This window comes from Watersipora subatra, chromosome 1 (assembly GCF_963576615.1).
Source record: "Watersipora subatra chromosome 1, tzWatSuba1.1, whole genome shotgun sequence".
In the NCBI taxonomy this organism is placed as follows: domain Eukaryota; kingdom Metazoa; phylum Bryozoa; class Gymnolaemata; order Cheilostomatida; family Watersiporidae; genus Watersipora; species Watersipora subatra.
The window spans coordinates 17,039,438-17,059,461 of record NC_088708.1 but is presented as its reverse complement, the minus strand read 5'-3'; the positions used below and the strand labels follow the sequence as shown (position 1 = coordinate 17,059,461).

The 20,024-nt window shown below is 37.5% G+C and overlaps 1 protein-coding gene across 1 annotated transcript in view; it reads right to left on the bottom strand.

Annotated features, from left to right (window-relative positions):
* Positions 1–20,024, bottom strand: part of LOC137385354 (E3 ubiquitin-protein ligase NEDD4-like) — a 21,075-nt gene extending 1,051 nt beyond the window's left edge. The window contains exons 1-17 of the mRNA XM_068071804.1: positions 19,988–20,024; positions 16,975–17,072; positions 16,738–16,843; positions 16,301–16,411; positions 15,438–15,548; positions 15,024–15,160; positions 13,134–13,242; positions 12,904–13,044; positions 11,630–11,777; positions 11,389–11,507; positions 10,863–11,092; positions 10,267–10,388; positions 8,930–9,000; positions 5,357–5,526; positions 3,587–3,707; positions 1,058–1,165; positions 442–611 (exon numbers count right to left, since the gene is read on the bottom strand). Coding sequence (XP_067927905.1) covers positions 442–611; positions 1,058–1,165; positions 3,587–3,707; positions 5,357–5,526; positions 8,930–9,000; positions 10,267–10,388; positions 10,863–11,092; positions 11,389–11,507; positions 11,630–11,777; positions 12,904–13,044; positions 13,134–13,242; positions 15,024–15,160; positions 15,438–15,548; positions 16,301–16,399 — 1,856 coding nt within the window. The 5' untranslated portion in view covers positions 16,400–16,411; positions 16,738–16,843; positions 16,975–17,072; positions 19,988–20,024. The remainder of the gene's footprint in view (positions 1–441; positions 612–1,057; positions 1,166–3,586; positions 3,708–5,356; positions 5,527–8,929; positions 9,001–10,266; positions 10,389–10,862; positions 11,093–11,388; positions 11,508–11,629; positions 11,778–12,903; positions 13,045–13,133; positions 13,243–15,023; positions 15,161–15,437; positions 15,549–16,300; positions 16,412–16,737; positions 16,844–16,974; positions 17,073–19,987) is intronic.

Sequence of the window (20,024 nt, the reverse complement as noted above, 5' to 3'; positions counted from 1 at the left end):
ACCTATTTACCAACAAATCAATTGTGACCAATTAATTAACCATCAGCACCTACATTGAGTGGATGCCAGTCAACCAAAATTTAAAGTAGTTTGATGAACAGGTCAAAAAAGTACCTACAGTGACAAACAGCACTAAATGCATGAACTAGCACAAGCCATTTGCTACAGATATGCCAAAATATTTTTAAAAATTGCCAAGTAGACGTAGCGATTACCAAATAAAATTTGAGATTTGAACAGACAGCTCTCATAATGCTGCTAAATGTAAGTGCACTAGCAACTTGTACCCTTAGCCAGAAGACTTGTCAAAAGCTATGGTGATAAACTATTGAACATCTATCAGGACCAAAACCTTTTCAACCTTAACGTGACCAAACCTGGCATCCCAGCAACAGCAGTGGATGGATGTTTAAATAAAGCATAAGATAATAGGGGACATACCATGTATGGGCTCTGGGATATTTATCTACCGAGCCCCAGTTTTCTATTGTGAACAGCTGCTTTCCATTACTACCATACATCTCCTCAAATCCATTGGTCGGTACCCTTGATGTACCCGTGACAAATTGTAGCAGCCTCGCTCTTGCTTCATTGCTCATCAAATAGATGCACTGCGTATACAACAAAGTTGGAGAGTAAGGGAAAGCAGGAGAGAGCAAGGGAGAGCAGGAAAGTAAGGGTTAGACAGATACAAGGTGCTTACAAATAATTATATTGATACATGTGAATTGATAATGAAACATAAATATGAACAATTGACAAGCCGTAATTTATTAATTAAAATGATAACATTTATAGCATGTATTTCCCCAAGTTCAGTTTCATGAGGTGGATCTGAAACCTATATTAGCTTATGTGACAACTATGACTTTCAAATGATCTTATGCACTATACAATATATCAATCAAAGGAATACAGTGTGAGACAGGTTAATGGCAAGCTTTACAGAGACCTACATGTATGCACTAACAACATCAGTTTTACCGTCTTCATAACACCTACTTCTCTATCATGCATCATGCCTGATAAAGACATGCACGATTTAGCTACTACATACCTTCCAAAAGTTAACAATCGTTGGGTGGTTTGGACCGTAATCTCCCTTATAGCGTGTGTGTTCTTGCCAGTCTTTCACGTCTATATCCTGGATTCCGCTTAACAGCATCTTTGAAGAAAGCAAGATTAATGTCTGACCAACTATGCTTTTCTATATTGCAATAGTACAATATTTTAAATGACGGAAACAAAGTTGTTTAAATGCAATTATAATTTGGGATTCATTATTTTTCCTTTGAATTACGCCTTAGCAGTACAGCTAAATATGCAAGCAGTAGAAACTCCCGCAAATAATGCTGGGGTTGAAGTGTTGAATACAATAAGAACACATGCATACAAACCTTTACATACGACGTGAACTCATTAGGAGATCTATGTCTGATGCATATGGTAAAAGAATCGTATCATAGAAAAAGATTCCTCTATGAATATACTAGGTATCTTAGAGACAGGCAAATGTAGACGATGGGTTGCCAATGCAAAGGTTCAGAAAAAAGGGGCAATAGAGATACACGGCGTTAATTACTCTTGCTTGGACTAGATGAAGTTTACACCAATATAATGTTATTTACGTATTTTATTGTAGTTTTTTCAAAGTAAGCCTCTCCAGTTGCACCTACGAAGCTGCGCTACTCTGAAAAACTTGGAATGTCGTATGCTAAAAACTACTTCTGGTGTATGGACAAATGTTTATTAAAATTATATAACAATGTAAAGATTTGTATATCAAGGCAATTGAATGTTGATGCTTAACTGTAGTATGATGTTCGAGGCCTGATTGCTTGGCAAACTCAAGTACTGAGTTATTTCAGTAAAGTGGCAAGTCTAACTTACCAAGCCAATAATATTAGTGGTGCTATATAGACCTGCAGAAGTGTGCATAAAATTTTACTCGTTTGAAAATTTCCTGCCTTTGTTCCTACAGACATCAAATTGCTGCTGTATGAACATTTCTTGATGGAATTAGAAAACTTAAAATGGAAACAATATTTATATGAAGTGGACGTCTAATTAGTGTCAAATTGGGTTAGATAAAATTATTTGACCATCATCATAGTCCCGTCCAAAGTGAGGCAAAAAAATTAGCTGACCGTTACAAAGGTGATCTTTAACAACATTAAAATGGCACATAAACCAGACATAGCCAAATTATGAGCCGGACTTAGGAAAGAGCAAGTTTTTTTAGTTCTGACAGATAGGTTTATCATTGCATCAGCAATGACAATGATGCTAAACACAGCCTATTTAAAAGGTCAAGTAACAAAACATTTTTATTCACTTTGATTAAAGTGTGTCAACATGTGTACGAGTTTATCAGAAGAAACTCATCGAACAATCATCCATCCAAATGAGCAGAGAGCACAAATTTTTGAATTCATTACTGAAATGATCGGAATTACACCAACTATGCCAGGAATGTCTTGCGAAAGTAGACGGAGACGCAGTCCACCTCACCTATGTACTCTAAAGAAGACCTATGGAAAAACCATCTAGTTGAGGACCCCTACCTGGTGTCAACTGAACAGCACAGAGCCCACCAAAAGGATGGGGAATGACACATGTGTGTCTATCATTTTACTAATCGCAAGGAGAAGATTGATCAATGCTGGGTTGCACGACAGGAAGGCATAAAAAAGGCACTGCTGACTGTGAGACGAATAAGAGTGTCGCTGACTTGGGCCAAGGACAAGAAATTGTGGACAAAAGCTCAGTGGTGCTGTGTGCCCCTCAGTGATGAATCAACATTTACTGCAGAACCATGCTGGCGACAGCTATGTGAAAAGGAGACTTGGAGAAGAATTCAAGCAGGAGTGCACACTTCTGACCATCAAGCATACAACGAGTGTGATGGTATGGGGACATAGAGGATGAAGCTAAGCGCTGCCGAGCAATTTGATGATGGTAGAAGCTGGTTCTTTCAAGATGAAACCATGCCACGTCACGGGGGAACATGCCGAAGGACTGGATGTGGATGCCTAGCATTAAGTTCATCGAAGCCTATCGAAAACATTTGGCAGAAACTTGGAAGTCTGATAAGGATAAGCCAAAAACTAAGATTACTTTTGATTGAGAAGATAAGGAGGAGCTGGAACCATATCATCACCTCTGAAGAGTTCAACAAACTTGACTCCAGCATGCCAACTCACTGCCAGATGGTGATCAAGAACAAGAGATGGCCGATTACACACCAACTGAAACCTTCTACACCCTAGTTTAACCACAATGGTCCCTATCAAGGTCACTAAAACATTCAAAGAGTTCATGGCCAAGTACGTTTTCAATTCAATCAATCGAGACTCCCCAATCTCTGCGTATGACTATCGATGCAATATTCAACTATTTTATCTTCATGAAACTGCCAAGGAAATTACACAATATACCTGATTTTATATAACAAATTAATATAATGTTTGTTAGGGTTATGCAAGCAAATAAAGGCTTGATAACTGACTTGAATAGTGAATACAATCGGGTTTACGCAACTCTATGCACACTACTGTATTATGAAAATGCTGCTGTATCGACATACCTCTAGCTCATTCTCATCAAATATTTTGAGCATGTGTTGAGGGATGATTTCTGAGAAGCCTTTATTGAATGCCTTCATTTGCCTCTCAATTCTGTCACAAAATCTGTGCTTTATCACTAAGCTGCAATCATAACAATGTGGGTTTCTACAGTACAATATAACTTGCTGCAGAGAATAACTTTATACATGTGCTAGTTGCTGGTCAATTAAGCATTTCCATCATTTATATACCTGTATATGAAATGATACATCTGTGTGCATGAGTCCACACAATTCTTGCGGTATAAACGTCCAAACACCTTTCTAAAGTTTTCTAAAATTATTCTCCATTTAAGCTTGATTAATTGAAAAAACAATAGCTAATTGTAGATTTCATCTCAATTAAACACAAACATATCGTCTCAGAAAGAATAATCTATATTAGCCGCCATCTTGAAATTTTACAAATTCACCCGGTAAGAGATTCAAATGATAAATTTTGCTACATGTAACTTTCAAAGTGCGCTCAAATCTTTGTGAATTTTACTGACTAAATTGTTACTATTCTCTTTACTGTAACAATAGTTTTACTACTAGTTTACTAACAAAAAACTACAATTCGTAATATTCATAAACTTTTTGACTCAACTCATTTAAAAATTTAGGACTAAAGAATTGCGATAATCTCTTTTATTTTACCTAATAGTGTTTGTCTCTATAGATTTCTTTCAACTTCATGGGTATGTTACAAATAATATATTTATTTTTTTGCCACCACAACATATGATGGAACTTTATATTAATTGATACTGAGAAAATTTAGGCAAAAACCGTTTATTACACGTTATTATTGTATTAATAATATTAATATTACTATTATTAATATTAATAATTACTATAATATTAAAAAACAAAAATAATTTACCAATAAAATGGATGTTCTTTTGTATCATGTTTATACATGTATATCTATATATATAAATGTGAGTGTCTGTCCGTCTGTCCGTCTGTCCAGGTAGAGTGATAAAGTTTTAGTAATGAAAAATCAGCTTTGTAGATGATTAGGTTAGATAACGTAATGTTTATAAATGGTTTTTATTACCCATGCAATGCAGGTCATTCAGTTAGCCATCTAACATTTATATTTAGCACCTAATTTGGGCACACATCCTTCTATGTTGCAAACCTATCAGAAAAGCGCTACTACTTACTAACCTCAGAAATGACGCATAGCGTGTCAACTTTAAATTTATTTGCAATAATTTTATAAATTATTTCAATCCATTTTTGCATGTCACCAAACTCGCTTTGCCTGATTTGATTAGTTATATCCAAGCGATCAACTCCAATTTGAAATCATTGAAGATAATTTGTGTTGAAATTATACAAAGCGTGATTCGCCAAAACTCTAATAATCAGCCTAGCAAGGTAATCTATCCACCGATTATCAAACATTAGAATTTTGAGAAGTTATCAAAGCTGAACTATCTAATGATCATCAGAACAGACGCAGCGATGCAAGACTATAAGTAAGCATAGATTTCATACAGTAAGTTACTTTACACTGAATTCGCCTACTTTGAATTGATTGCTACAGTGAAAAGTAAAAAAAAAGGTTTTTAAAAAATTTCAGTACAACCAGAGAACTAGTGTAAAGTGGAATATACCTAGGCGGCTTGCCTTAGCTAGTAGTCATATGAACATATACATATAAACCCAGTGAAACAAATGCAAACGTTATTAGGTCATACAAAGGTGCTACTGAAAAATGCTGGGAAGACAAGATCTTACTTGACATATTCGTGTTTGTTTCGATCTGTCACCGGTATGTTAGCACCATTGGGCTTGAGTGGGTACTCCTCCATCTTGCCAAGTATTTCGTCATCAACAGAAAAGGTCATGTCGAGTCCCTCGACACTGTTGTCTATAATCCAGTTGAGTGAGTTGTAATACTCCAAATCCTACCAAACATTAACAACACGCATTAAGATACACGACATATCCATCTCACTTGCATCAGAAATTGATCAACTTCAACATTTTTAAAAGCAAAAATCAGGCCCCTTGTATAAGCGGCGGAGTAATTGTGACAGCTATTGTATATTAGTATTAGTATTATATTATTAGTATTATATAGTATTAGACATAGTATTGTATAACCACACATAACATAGTATTGTATAACCACACATAACATAGTATTGTATAACCACACGTAACATAGTATTGTATAACTACACATAACATAGTATTGTATAACCATACATAATATAGTATTGTATAACCATACATAACATTAACATATCAAAAAATTGAGCATACCGCACTTTTGCTTAGTATATAAAAAATTATTTAAAAAAATAAAAATAGTTACCGTAAATTCTGGCGTACAAGTCAACCTGGCGTGTAAGTATAAGTTTTAAGGTTTAAAAATCCTGGTTTTTACATGTACCTGCTGTATAAGTCGACTCCCTTCTCTGGCTCAAATCGTTTGATCGCTAATAGGTCGCATCAGAGGAGGGATAGGTGTAGCTAAGAAAATGACATTCAAAAACGCCATCTGCAAAAACGTCCATGTTTTCTGTGCCGTCAGCAATACGTACAACAAATAATAAAAGGACGTGAGACGACAGTTCCGGTAAAGATAACGGGGCACGAAAAACAATACTCGACCATAGAGTTGCCCCGATTCCAATATCGGAATCGGTATCGGTGCCGACATGGGTGTTAAGTATCTGAATCGGTATCGGCCAATCCTTTCTTAAAAAATCGGAAACTTCAGATACTTTTTACAGGTCAACCATTTAGCAGAAAACTGTATTTTAGCCTGCTACACTAATAACAAATCATCAGCTGCAAGTTCCTTTTTTTACCTAATGATTTCCGGGCCTGTCACACAGTCTATTTCATGTCTATAGCCTAATAAACATCCACACAGCTGAGGAATATTTTGGCTTTGGTCAGGACGTAATCACAAAGTGTGGTATTTCCCAATTACAGCGATATGATTTATTGCAGCCAATCACGAACAAAAGAACAATCATGAGAAACAAGAATGTGGTGTAATGTTTCTATTTACTAGCATTACAAAAGTAATTTGAGCAGCTGATGCATAAAGTTATCTATCTCTCACTTGATCCTGACTATATGATGTATCGTTTGTATCGCATAAAATAACCTCAGTGGCTTATCGGTATTTAGCCTGACCTCCATCATCTTTGGCAAGTGGACCTTCGATACTACTGGCTACATCGATCATTGAACTGAAAACCACTAGGGGTGTTTAGTTCAATGACATCGATAGTGATAGAAGATAAAGACGGCTCACTGAGATAATTGAATCACTAACGGTAATTAAACGAAACATTTATTTGCTCTAAACAGTACCGGCGCCGCAGTTCGCTCAGCAGTAGAAGAAAGACTTAATTATCACAGAGAAAGCTGTACCACTAACAGTAATTACCATTAGTAATAACAGATTTCAAGAACCATGGACTGTTTTGTTACTAGATGCACAGTATGGCAGTATGTGAATGTATATACATGTATGTCTTTTTTCCATAAATACAAACAAATAATACATCAATATTTATATTTTCTTTGCATTATATTTATATTTGCATAATAAAATTAACAATTATCTATGCAACCCAAAAGATCTGAATCCGGTATCTGAATCGGGTTATTTTTCAATAAGAATCGGTATATCGAATCGGTATTTGAATCGGCTGGTGAAATTAGAATCGGGGCATCTCTACTTGACCATCGTATTGGCCTGCCTTGCCATTAGAACAAAACTGCCACCTTTGATAATTTGTACGGTTTTTACAGAAAAGCCATACCGCAAGACAGAATTCTGTCAAGAACCGTGATTAATGTACAAGAAAAAAGAAAGATGGATGGTAGTGGGTTGTCAAATGAGTTACCGAAGTGTGGGCAGATACTACAAAAAAAATAATTCGAAAAAAACCCAATGTTTGAATGGCAAAGAATTGGACTTTGAATTTGATCCATCTCGTGTTAAGTAGGATTACTAGTATTTTACTATTTTATAAATACGTAAATACCTATATCTCATATTACCATACTTTTCGGTCTATTAGCCGCTACTTTTGTCTGATGTTTTGAGCCATGCGGCTTGTATAAGGGTGCAGCTATTTTGTGGTTTTTTCTTTCACCGCTAGGGCGCATTAACCAGAATCTCCGGTGAGTGCGCATCTAGCGGTGAAAAAAAATGAAACAATACCTAACGGTACTGTTCCGTTAGACATTAGGTTAAAAAGCGTCGCTTAATACGAAACAGTGCCGTTAGGTACTGTTCCGTTTTAAACAGCAAAGTTGCTGCCATGTTAAAAAGCATCGCCCTGAGTTTTGCGGCCTATACAAAGGTGCAGCTATGTATTGTTTTATTATCATTTTTTTTTAAAATAAAGCAGATGCGGCTTATATAGGGGTGCAGTTTATAGTCCGAAAAATACGGTATGCAATTTTTGTTTGCAATGATTTTTCAAAGTTGAATGTTACAAAAACTCGTGTTACGAAAAACGTGATCGCCGTGAAAGTCGAGAATGGATTTTAAAGCTTGAAATTTGGTGTCAAAATTTCGACTTATACACCAGAATTTATAGTATCAATTGCAATGCTGATGACAATAATTGAACTTCCTTCCATGAGCCAGAGCTCTACAAGTAACACTATCAATGTACAGAACACGCTCCTACAAAGTCAATAAAACGTCCTGAGAATGTTTCTTACAGGACTCTCGTTATTCAAATTGAATATGAAAACTCTAACCACCTTGACACTTCACATTATATGGAATGGCTTACCTCATGTGAAGCAAACACTTTACACACATTCTTTATATTAAAGTGTAATTAATGTATACGATTTACGTTATGGGAACATCAGCCATAAAACATTCGCTATAGCCTGAGTTTTTATAAAAAGACAGTGTGTGAAGGTGTCTAAGGACAATGCCACAGATGTATTTTTGAAAGTCTGCAAAAACTGCCTCATAATTTTATGTAACACTAAAAAAAATTATGTAACCTGTTGACTGAAATTTCATAGTGAATCGTTATTAGAATAGCCATTTGGACAAGCAAGTTCAAGGACTTGCAGTAAAATAAAACCAGACTAGTTTTCAGCCGACATTCCTAATGTTATGTATTGTAACTGGTAATATATAGCTACTCATGACATGGCTGTGATGCATTCACCCAACTGCTATTGTACTTTGCTGAGAAACATTTGGTTCCTAGCATTTGGCAAAAAGGACAATTTTTCTTATCTATTCGGATGTCAACGACAGCCTGCTTTCTACATGCATACAATAGTCTAGAGGGGAGAAAATTGACATACCACGCTTTGCATATCCTGGAGTGTGATTTCTTTGCCTAGCATCATCTTGTAGAAAGGACGGATAAAGAAACCTGAAATTGAATCCAATCATGATATTTATGAGAACCTCCTTGGTCTCACATACAAGTACACGTACTAGTGCGTATCCAGGAATGGCAATGGTCAAACGATGATGTCTAAAGGTAGACTAAATGTCTATGACAAAAGCTTATCACTGAAATCTTGTTACATTTCAATACCGCAAATCCTTGTGTATAAGCCGCACTTGTGAACCGAAAACTTTGTTTACATTTGGGTTGCGGCTTATACACAAAGTTTAAAAATTATATCTGTAAACTTCCAATTACATTCGGGGTTAAGGCATCGTTTATAATGCGCAAATGATAAAAATAATTTATTCAACAATCAGACACTAGGAAATATCTAGTACTTGTTCTTAGAGGTCATTAGTCGTGGTCACTCTTATGTGATATCCCCAGCACTAGATACCATGTGACACTCTCATGTGACATCCCCAGCACTGGATACCATGTGACACTCTCATGTGACATCCCCAGCACTGGATACCATGTGACACTCTCATGTGACATCCCCAGCACTGGATACCATGTGACACTCTTATGTGACATCCCAGCACTGGATACCATGTGACACTCTCATGTGACATCCCCAGCACTGGATACCATGTGACACTCTCATGTGACATCCCCAGCACTGAATACCATGTGACACTCTCATATGACATCCCCAGCACTGGATACCATGTGACACTCTCATGTGACATCCTCAGCACTGGATACTATGTGACACTCTCATGTGACATCCCCAGCACCGGATACCATTCGTCTGGTTGCTTTTCATTAATGCGAAAACTGCGGCAATATTTCAGTTGGTAGTTTCCAAAGCTACGATCACATGTTTAAATTTAAACGCAACGTCGTATTTCGGGCTTCTCGGTGACATGTGTTACAAAATGTGCTGCTGATTTAGCACTTGTTAACTGTACAGCAATTCGCTGAAGTCGTAATGCATCACCATGCCGAGGTGAGAACACTCGTCGACTGATTGCCACCCGGTCAATCAATGCGTGACAACAGATAGAGACGGTCGACTTTGCAAATGACTAACTGGCTAGATTAAGTGTTAACTTAAGTGTTTTAAATAAATAGAAAAATGACATTTGCGGCTTAAACATGCTGTATACCTGCAACTCAAAAAACAGACTGTAAAGTTTGTCATGCAAACATGGATTCCTTCTTGTTGCCTATATATGATGGCGGCTTATACAAGGGGATTTACATTAGTTACATTTACATTACATTTAAATTAGAACTCACAGTCAAGCAGTCGGCCATGAAAGGCAGCCATTCCAGCGACTCTGCCAATGAACTGAAAGTATTTATGGTCATCCGTCTGCAGAGTTCCTGATAACGGGTTTATCTGCAGCGTGTAGTTGTCTCTACAAAGAATTCAAAAATAGTGGAAAACAGATTCCCAATCATGATTACAATTTGAAATTAGATGTAATTTTTCACAAGGGTTCACTGGTAGTGCGCATCATCTTATGAGCACTAGATAGATAGAACAAGATTTCAAATGCCTTTGAATCAATATAATAGCATATGACGTACAGAGCAGAAGATTTTTGCCACCAGTGACTAAATAGCACTAGTATAATTTGGAAGCATTTACAGCAAAAATGATGGTCGCGGCTTATAGAGACAGATCTTTAGGTTAGTAACTAATGTAACAGATGACGTTCCTATCGAATTGGCTGAAGAAAAGTGTAGTAACCGAATGTGGTGATCCTACATTGTAAACACTTAAGGAAAGTCAAGTAATGTAGGTAGAATGAGGTAGGTATAGTTAGTGAGATATTGCCAACAAGAATTTAAGACACGATTTATAGGGGCAAGCAAAAAGCAACACTAACGCTGCAGAGTTCTCAAAAAGGCCATAGTATGGGTTGAACATTTCTTTAGACAGGAGATAGAACCACTCCCGAGAAACACCGCCGTAATCCAGCCCTTTCTCTCCATCAAACTCAACCCAGAGTCTTGTCTTGAGCATGTTTGGATCTGCCTTGGACATGACAGCTTGGAAGGAGGTTTCCAGGAGGTCATTTCTTTTCACTTTAATATCCACTTTATTGGGTAGGTCTGTCTGTAAAAGTCAGAAAGGATTTGCCTCAATATTAACAGCAAATTGGCGACGCCAAGTTAACTGTATAAAATCATGAATTTATATCACACTTAATGTTTTGCAGTTTTAGAAAATAATGAACATTCTAGATGCTCTTGTCCAGCTATTTGCAAATGTCAGAGCAATATAAAACTCTGGAAATCCTTTCAAAACACAATATGAAGAAAACTAGATGCCTGTTTCTAATTAGAGTGAGTATGGCCGCAATGAAGAAGGCAAAACCTACAGCGCTACTAAATGTAAGGAGGATAACCTACAGGCTTACGAAGTGTCGACCTGAAGTAATTATACTTCTGCTGATAATCTCGGTTGTATTTAACAGCAGGACCACCAAGCTTTGCTAGTCGAGGGTCCTCCCATTGCGTCGTTTTGAGCACTACAAAATCATGCGCATGCAAAGAGAACTCTGAGCAGAGATAGCTAAGAAGAAACTAAGTTGAGAATCCATGCATGCATAGCAGCAAATGCTGGTAATGAGGAAGGATAGCCGATACACACCGTGGTTAATAAAAAAAGTTCTGCCATCTGAATGGGTTCTCTCCTCCCATCCATCAGGTAACGGGCCGAGCTTATCTGCACTTTTGATGGCCATTGCTGGCAGATTGCTGCTGGACTCGCGAACTTTGTTGATAACGCGAGGATCATCCTAGATGACAGACAAACAAAACACGTAAATATATGAGTTATGCATATGCACAATGTCACTTTGGCAGATAGGGAAACACAGAAAAAGTACCAGACAAACTTTGATGAAATGAAAACTGAAAGAATTTTTCGACAAAGCCATCAAGCGCAGCAAATCAGGAATGTACACGTAAGTTTGAGAAACTTGACTGAAGAAAACCCAAGGTATCCGGGCTAAACAGCGATTGTTAAAACAGCCAATATGAGCAGTATGGTAACTACACAATGATGATATACTCTTGTTGACAAGATTTAAAACGACTTTTTTGTGTGGTGTCTGCATTATAAAATTAATTGTTATGACAACTACCTTTCTATTGTTTTAAAGCTTCTTTTTAAATTCTGTAAGCATTATCTCAATTAAAAGTTTCTTGTATTTGATTGATATATAATTTTAGACAAGAATAAATGAAATATAATTTTTCTAGAGGCTACTAATTTTCACTAGAGTTTTATAAGCTACATATAGATAGTTACATGAGAGCGTTATATTAGGGGCATGATTTGTGACAAGCTCTGTGACGGTTTTAGCTCACAGGTAATCTGCAAGTTTGCATCATCCGCAAGATAGAAACAACAAATATCCGCAAGTCAAGTGAGTTTTGTTACTAGCAAACTTTTACTGAGTGTTCCATTCTTACGAAAGATGGAAACGGCACTTGCATATTATGCACAAAAAATGTCACGCAAGCTATTCTATTTTAGACATTTTGCACGTATTTCAGTCGTTTTTATTTGAAGTTTGAGATATTCTTGGCATAAAAATTCCTATCTTTTTTAACCAAGCGCCTGCGTTAATCCACAACGAGCAAATGCCCATTGAAACGCTTATCATATGGTAACTCAATGTGTGCACAACTCCAAATCCGTATCATCAACAGTGTCATCATCAAAAGTGTCACCATCGTTGGTGTCAACAACCGTATTTTAATAGACTTTAAGCATTAGGGAGTTTGCCTAGGATACAGTCTTCAACAATCCCAAGCCAAGGTGAACTAGGCCTGTTCCAGTACTACTAAAACTTCACTTATCTCTGCGGCAAAAGCAAAAATAACGGTGAGTGCAGTATAAGGGCACAAGCGACGCACCCATGTTGTTACTCTGTTGCTATGGTCGATAAAAAAGACTTTGCCAGCCTCTGTCCGAGACATGCTCCATCCTGGTGGAAGGGGCTCCGTGTCACTTCCTGAGCTTATAAGAGACGCAGAGGACTGTGTGGCTGAGATTGACTGCAAAAGGATAAAATAACATAAATCATCCATCTCCGACAACACAACTAAGGCACTATATTTCTACATTGCACAGAGCTAATACTCACGGCTCTGTTGGATGTCCTGTGATCCACATCCTCCTGACTGATCTGATGTCGGGTTGTAAGGAACATCTGAGTTGCCTGACGGCGCAACTGCTCAACATCATCGGTATGACTGAAAAAAGAAGCTCAGTAAAGAATAAGAATATTTAACACGACTAATACTCAACTCCAATGACCACAATGGAAAGTAATAAGCAAAATTATATGTATACTAGCTGAAGGACCGGTGTTGCCAGGGTAGTAGAGAAGACTTTACATAAAAAATGTATTTTTATTCAACATATAACAGTTACCATTCTAACTTTCAAACTTTATATCATGAAAAAAGTGCTTAGTGCAGTTCAAATAAATTTAAAAAAAAACAAAACAGCTGTAAGTGTTTAAAGGTGAAATAATTAGCAAGTAATGGCAACATAAAGTCTGTTTTGATACGATTACAATAAAAGATGACTTGGTAATAATACAATTAATATGAATTGAGAAAACAAAATAAAAACCCTAAATATGTTGAATTAATAATAACAATTCGTGCATAGAAGTGTGTGTGTATCAAAAAAAGTTACTGTTCTAGCAGAAGCTATCCATCAAAACTTTTGAATGCCACAATACTGGTATCCCTCGATACTGGCACAAATGTAAAAATGAGATAACGAACTGTTTGTGTATGACCGAAGGGAGAGAGAATGTAGAGACTATTCCTACTCAAGATCTTACAATTGTCCGTGTGAAAAGCCTTGACCGCGATACAGCAATTGAATTTTACGAAAAACTGAAAATAGAAGTTCACGAAAACACAAAAAACATCATAGAGTTGATAGAATTTCAATTAATACGTCATTTAGCGCATGCAATCGAGAAACGGGTGTATAGTAAGAGTATATAGTAAGAGCTATGACTTGTAAGAGCTTTCGTAGTCTCGTGATTAAGGAATTGAATTGCAAACCTGCGGTTGCAATTTTCGTGAGTTCAATTCCAGCAGAACGCGAATTTTTAATTCCAAGATTTCAATAGCTGTAGTGGGACATATCGAGGGACAAATAAACTTTGAGAAATATATATATAGACTAGCGGAATGCCCGGCATTGCATGGGTATTAAAAATCAGCTTATAAACAGTGATAGCAATGCCACACTTATAACTCAGCTTATAAGCAATGCCACTTGCAAGTAGCCTGGCACATTGCCAATGGCTAATTTAAGTAAGCTCTTACTAATACATATAATGACGTTGCGCCGTAACGGAGAGTGGCAGCGTATGTTGACTCACGTAGCGACTTATACTGCCCAATGAGTCCATCAATCTCGGTTAGCTCAATGGTTTCGCATATCGTTTGGGGAACAGGAGGTTTCGAAATCAAATCTTCCGCGATACGGATTCTTCATTCTAAGATTTTAATAGCTATAGCTGGACACACCGAAGTACAGAATAACAGAAAACACACAAACTTCGAGATTTATAAATATCTGTATATATATACATATGATATACATATATTGCTATGGAAAGGTCTATGGCCAGTTAAATCATTAGCCAATAGGAATGGATGTATTAGGAGAGGTTAGCTGCTACCCATGCATAAGAGAGGTTAACGAACCAGCATACCATTGAGCAAGCTTGCAATAATTAGTGTGTAAATCCACATAACTCTGCCCTAGTGAATTGCCGTTGTGAAGTGATTTGTGAAAACTGAATAGAATTTGTGCGTCAGGAGTTGCTACCTCCTGTTGAAATGACACTGAATCAATAAGTATTAATATTAAATGTAAACAAATGGGCAGTCAAGTTTACAATAGCGCAAATAAGTTTACTCAGGAAACACTATCCCCATAAATATAAATAGCAAAGCAGATTTTGTGCCATGTCACGCTTACTCCGGGAGTACCGAATGCGTACCTGACTGGCTCAGTCGGTCTCTCCCATTGTGTTATATGGTTTACATGATCCACAAAGAATGTTCTACCATTTGCATCGACACGTTCCTCCCAGCCATCTGGAAGATTATCAGCACTCGGCCGCTCCCATTGTGTCCGCTACAAGCAAGTCATCGATAACAAAGGTGACCAGGAATCGATAGCAGCTTGAGCAGGTCTGCGAGAACTACCTCATGTTGCTGCGATGATTTTGCTTGCTGTCCGCGAAAAATCTTAATAGATTTACTTTTTGCTGATTAACCAGTAAAATAGTAAAAAAAGAGCAGAGTTATGTAAAAAGACCTAAGGCTATAGAGAGCTGATAGGAAGAGACCGGCTTGTAGCCCAACACCCTCTACCTGTCATCTTCAGGAGAAGGCAGTTCCCATTGAGTCACATGCGTTCGATGGTTGAGATAATATACGCGACCATTAGAGGCAGTTCTCGCTTCCCACACAGAAGATAAACGGGGGCTCGCAGGCCTACGATGCATTGAACTATTTGATGTCTAAAATAACAAAATATAACTTGATGAGTTTATAAATTGAATAAAGGACGGAAAAGAGCCCTTACCGGTAACAAACTTACAAGGGAGAGTTATAGCCTAAGGCTAAGTTTAGCCTAAGCCACCTTTATTTGGTAGCTTGTTACCAGCAACTGCTCAGCAGTACACATTCTGTAGCCTCAGCTCATATAGTAACATAACGGTGACGGGTTTAGTCGATGCATCTACTTTGCTGAAAACCAGAAAAATTCAATTCTGGAAGAATGTAAAAGCTGGTACACGGTATATTGCTGTATGTCGGTGTTAACCACACAATACTTTGGTGATCGTCTGTGACAACATTGTTCACACTATCATAAACCCATCCTCGTTCACATTAGTGCATAGTACGCGGTATAGCATTCACATTATATAATATGGTCTCAGAATCGATGAAGTACTAGTCCGCAGCAACTGTCATAAAAGAAAATATAGATCAAGCAGTCTGTGACAGCCAATCACTCTCGCCGAAGTGATGCACATTACACAGGCTGTTGTGGGTGCTCGATGAACTATGGGGAAAGTTTGACAGCTGCAATCTTTCGCGGTGTATCCGCGTTGCTTCTGCGATGCTATAATTTGATAGCTCGCATAGTCAATGATGAACAGCGGAAGGACGACGTCGACATACGGCGATATAATGTGAACCAGCCGTTAGTGAGTTGATGAGCTGAGGCAACAGACCGACATGAAATACAACCGCTCAAACAACCCACTTGATTTGTGTGATCTATATAGAATGTGCGACCTTCGCTATCCTCGCCAGAAGCCCAGCCAGGAGGCAAAGGCTGTGCAAATGCAGCATCACTGACCATATCCCAATCAAGCTAAAACATGCAATGATAGCGCATCGACTATTCATATATAGGAGAGCAAGTTTACATACTGAAAGGAAAATTAAACTTGCTTCTGCACATGAACATGTCTAAGAAGGAAGAGAGGATCCGCATACGAAGCCCTACATATGAGAGAAAAAAGATGCACCTACCTGAACAAGAGCAGTGTGTCTGAGACAGGACTATGCTTGACTTAAATATATTTATAAAAACACCCTGCCAGCAATTGAGTCATAGAGCTGAAAGTAGCTATAAGAAAAAGCAATTTCAAGAGACTGGTCCAACCCAAAATGCTTAAACAACTTCTACTGTATTACCTCTTCTGAGCTGTCACCGGTAACCTGAATGTCACCACCATCAATCAGTGCAGTTCCTGACACAGCAACTTTGAGTGTTATATATCCTCTGACCCGAGACCTAGCCCTAAAAGAAACAACATACAAGCTACATACATAAAAATCGCTACGCTTCCATGTCAAGAGAACATCATCTGCCAATAGGATACAGTATTATTACAGCTGATACGAGCAATAGACATGCAACCAAATACTTACGTTCTGGGCTTGAGAAGATATCTTTTAGAAGATGCCTGGCTTTCAGATGGAATATGCTGAGCATTAATCTCGACCTGACCCAAAAAGTCATCTCTTGTCTACAATAAGTGGTTATTGCGAGTGTTAACACTTTTGGCACAATTGTAAATACATATAACCCTCAAAGCAGCGCAGCACATACTCGCATCTCAAAATGAGAGCGCTCGAGGATTTATGATAAGAGAAAAGCAATAAGCAATCAACTGATTATTACAAGCAATGACCTAGTACACGCCTTCTTTCCTTGATTATAAATATGCGCGTAAGTGGATGCATCATAACAACTGTTTAGGCGTAGTTGCATCATGCTCACTCATTCTAATAGAGGGGGAAATCTAAACAACCACCAGAATGGGAATGATGGAAATTCCCTTCATTTAATTATTAAAAAAGAAGTCATCAGACACCATAAAAAGCTGACATCTGACACCCTGCTCTAACGATAACTCTTCTATTGGCGAGGTTTGAGTTAGTAGATTACATAAATCATATTACTAGTCGAGTAATCGTAGATTCTAGTCCAGGTTTCAGCCTGCCTGTGCAGAAGAATTGCGGTGATTCCTACTCAGATGTCCGTGACCATTCATTTTAGCGAGTAGGAATTGTACTATACGACGAGTTGCAAGTTGTTCTATCAAATCTGTAATCTGATAAATTTTATTGAGATTGCCAACAAGATTCCCGATAAAGAACAATGAGTGTATACATGTAGATCAAATTCACAAGAAAATTTTTGAAAAAGGAGCTAAAGATATTTCCTCATGATTTTGTCATCATTGTCGGCTTTTTCTGGTTTCAAAAGCGCAAGAGCAGCAAGATCTTGAAGCATGATCCTGCCATTCTTACTTCAATTAAAAAACTAGCAGGCATAGACCCTCCAAGCTTGTGTTTGCAAGACCGAAGTCTAGCCCAAGAACCAGTGGTCAAAAAATGACACGATAGAAAAGCTACAATTCAAATCTATAGAGTAATCACTTTGCTTTCTTAATTTTATCTTTGCGACAAGCAGCAAATACATCGCAAAAGACAGAAGGTTCTTGGCCATTTTCACTTTGCTTTATTAATGATTTTGAATTGTGCAATAACCTACAGCCTTAGGTAATAACTTACAACCGAGCGTAACAACCTACAGCATTAGGTAATCAACAACGACCAAGCACAATATCCCACAATACTTGTCATAAATTTGTTTAATATTAACTTCCCTTATTATTATTTGGCTTTGCAACAATTGCCAATTCTTGTTGATTGCATTCCAAATGTTGTAGAAATTATGGTAAACAGCGATGGAAGCAAATATCATAACATGCAAACAAATATTGATGACAATTTTGGACGAAACATAAATTTGCAAACTCGCCCTAAGAACTCTCGATAGTTCTAGCAAATCCTAATGGGTAAACCACATCAGATCCATATGTATGGTATGCAAGTGATTTATTGTTATTTACATGTCTTCTTAATGATAATACTTATCACGAGTGGAAATTGTCTCCTTGGTTTATCACAACAATCAAAAAATATTTCTGTAGCATGTATTTTATCACAATAATCTATGTGTCAGATTTTACCCAATCCAAAACTGGTTATTTGTGTAAGTCTTGGCCTGCAACACCTGATCTACAAATGGTAGATGGGGTGCAATTCACAAAAAGGTCACATTCTAACTTAAACTGCTTCCTGCAACTGGATATGTCTCTAGTCTTCGAGGTTCTGTTCCCACTGGACTTAGCAGATGAAACGTGTCCAGCCAAGGTCACAGAGCCAGTGTTCACGCAACCAGCTCTTATAAACATGCAAAGACTCTGCTTGTAGTAAACAAAGCAAACCTACTCGATCTTCTAGGGATACTCTATAAACACATTTGTGCAAGTTATATCAGCTTGTCTGATTGAGCAGCATCATATTACTGCTACCACATACTTTAAAAAGCCATTTGCAGCTGAAAAATATACTTATGACGAGCAAATGAATATAATAAACACTCAACTGCAAATAACAAGACGTTCATTAGAGACAGCAAAGTATCTCCAATCAAAAATACTTCTTAATAAAGGAAACAAAAATCCAATTAAAGTCCAACCAAAAATCATCTCAAATACATGAACTTGAGGTTTGGCTGACTTGGAGGTGATGAGTTATGCTAATGTCAGCTGGCCGAGAAAAATACTTGTTCTATTTGACATTTTTCCAAGAGGTACGGAGAAAATGGTTGATGTCTGCCAAATACCTATCCCAACCTTGGAGACAACTAGTGTCTGTGCTTGGTCTACATAACTTTTTACGAAGAAAAGACAAAAAGGCCAAGAGAAACTGCATTACCTCTTAGTTATCCCTCCCGCGACTAACAACAGTACAACTGACAGTATCAGGCTACCTCATGCCTAGGTTGTTGACTTTAACTAGACATAAACACGCCAGGGTGTGAATTATGAGTCATAAGTTCTTTAAGTTCTTATGTAAACTCGCCACTGATAATTTATCATAAGGCCAAAATTATTCTTCTTCTGTCTTCTAGAAGGTATTTAAAAAAGCACTGCTTTCTACAAGTCTTTCTGGTTAGTAGCCTGTAAGATATCTACCATAAATCATACAGTCGCAGTAGCTAATTGAAACTGTAGACACTCTTGGCATTAAAGACTCCATTGCTGCATTGTGTGTGACACATAAACAGGAATCTTAGTAAACTCAAGATAAAATTTGCCACAAATATGAGGATAGCAGGAAAAGTAACACGCCAACAAGTTCTAAATAATTATTCAAGGAGATTGTGGCATGATTATGCTCGTTAGGAACATTAATGTTCCCGAATCCTTGCTGGAGTACTCTAACCAAAGCTTTTCTGATTGGTAACTATTTCAAATTTGAGAGAGACATTCACATGCCTGCTGCCAAGATATTCAAAACTGTGAATGAAGCTGGCCTCTTAGGTGACAAGCATTCTACAAGCTAACCTGTAAGCAATTTTACTCACCACTTTGTTGGCGTCAAACACCTCAAATAGCAAGTAG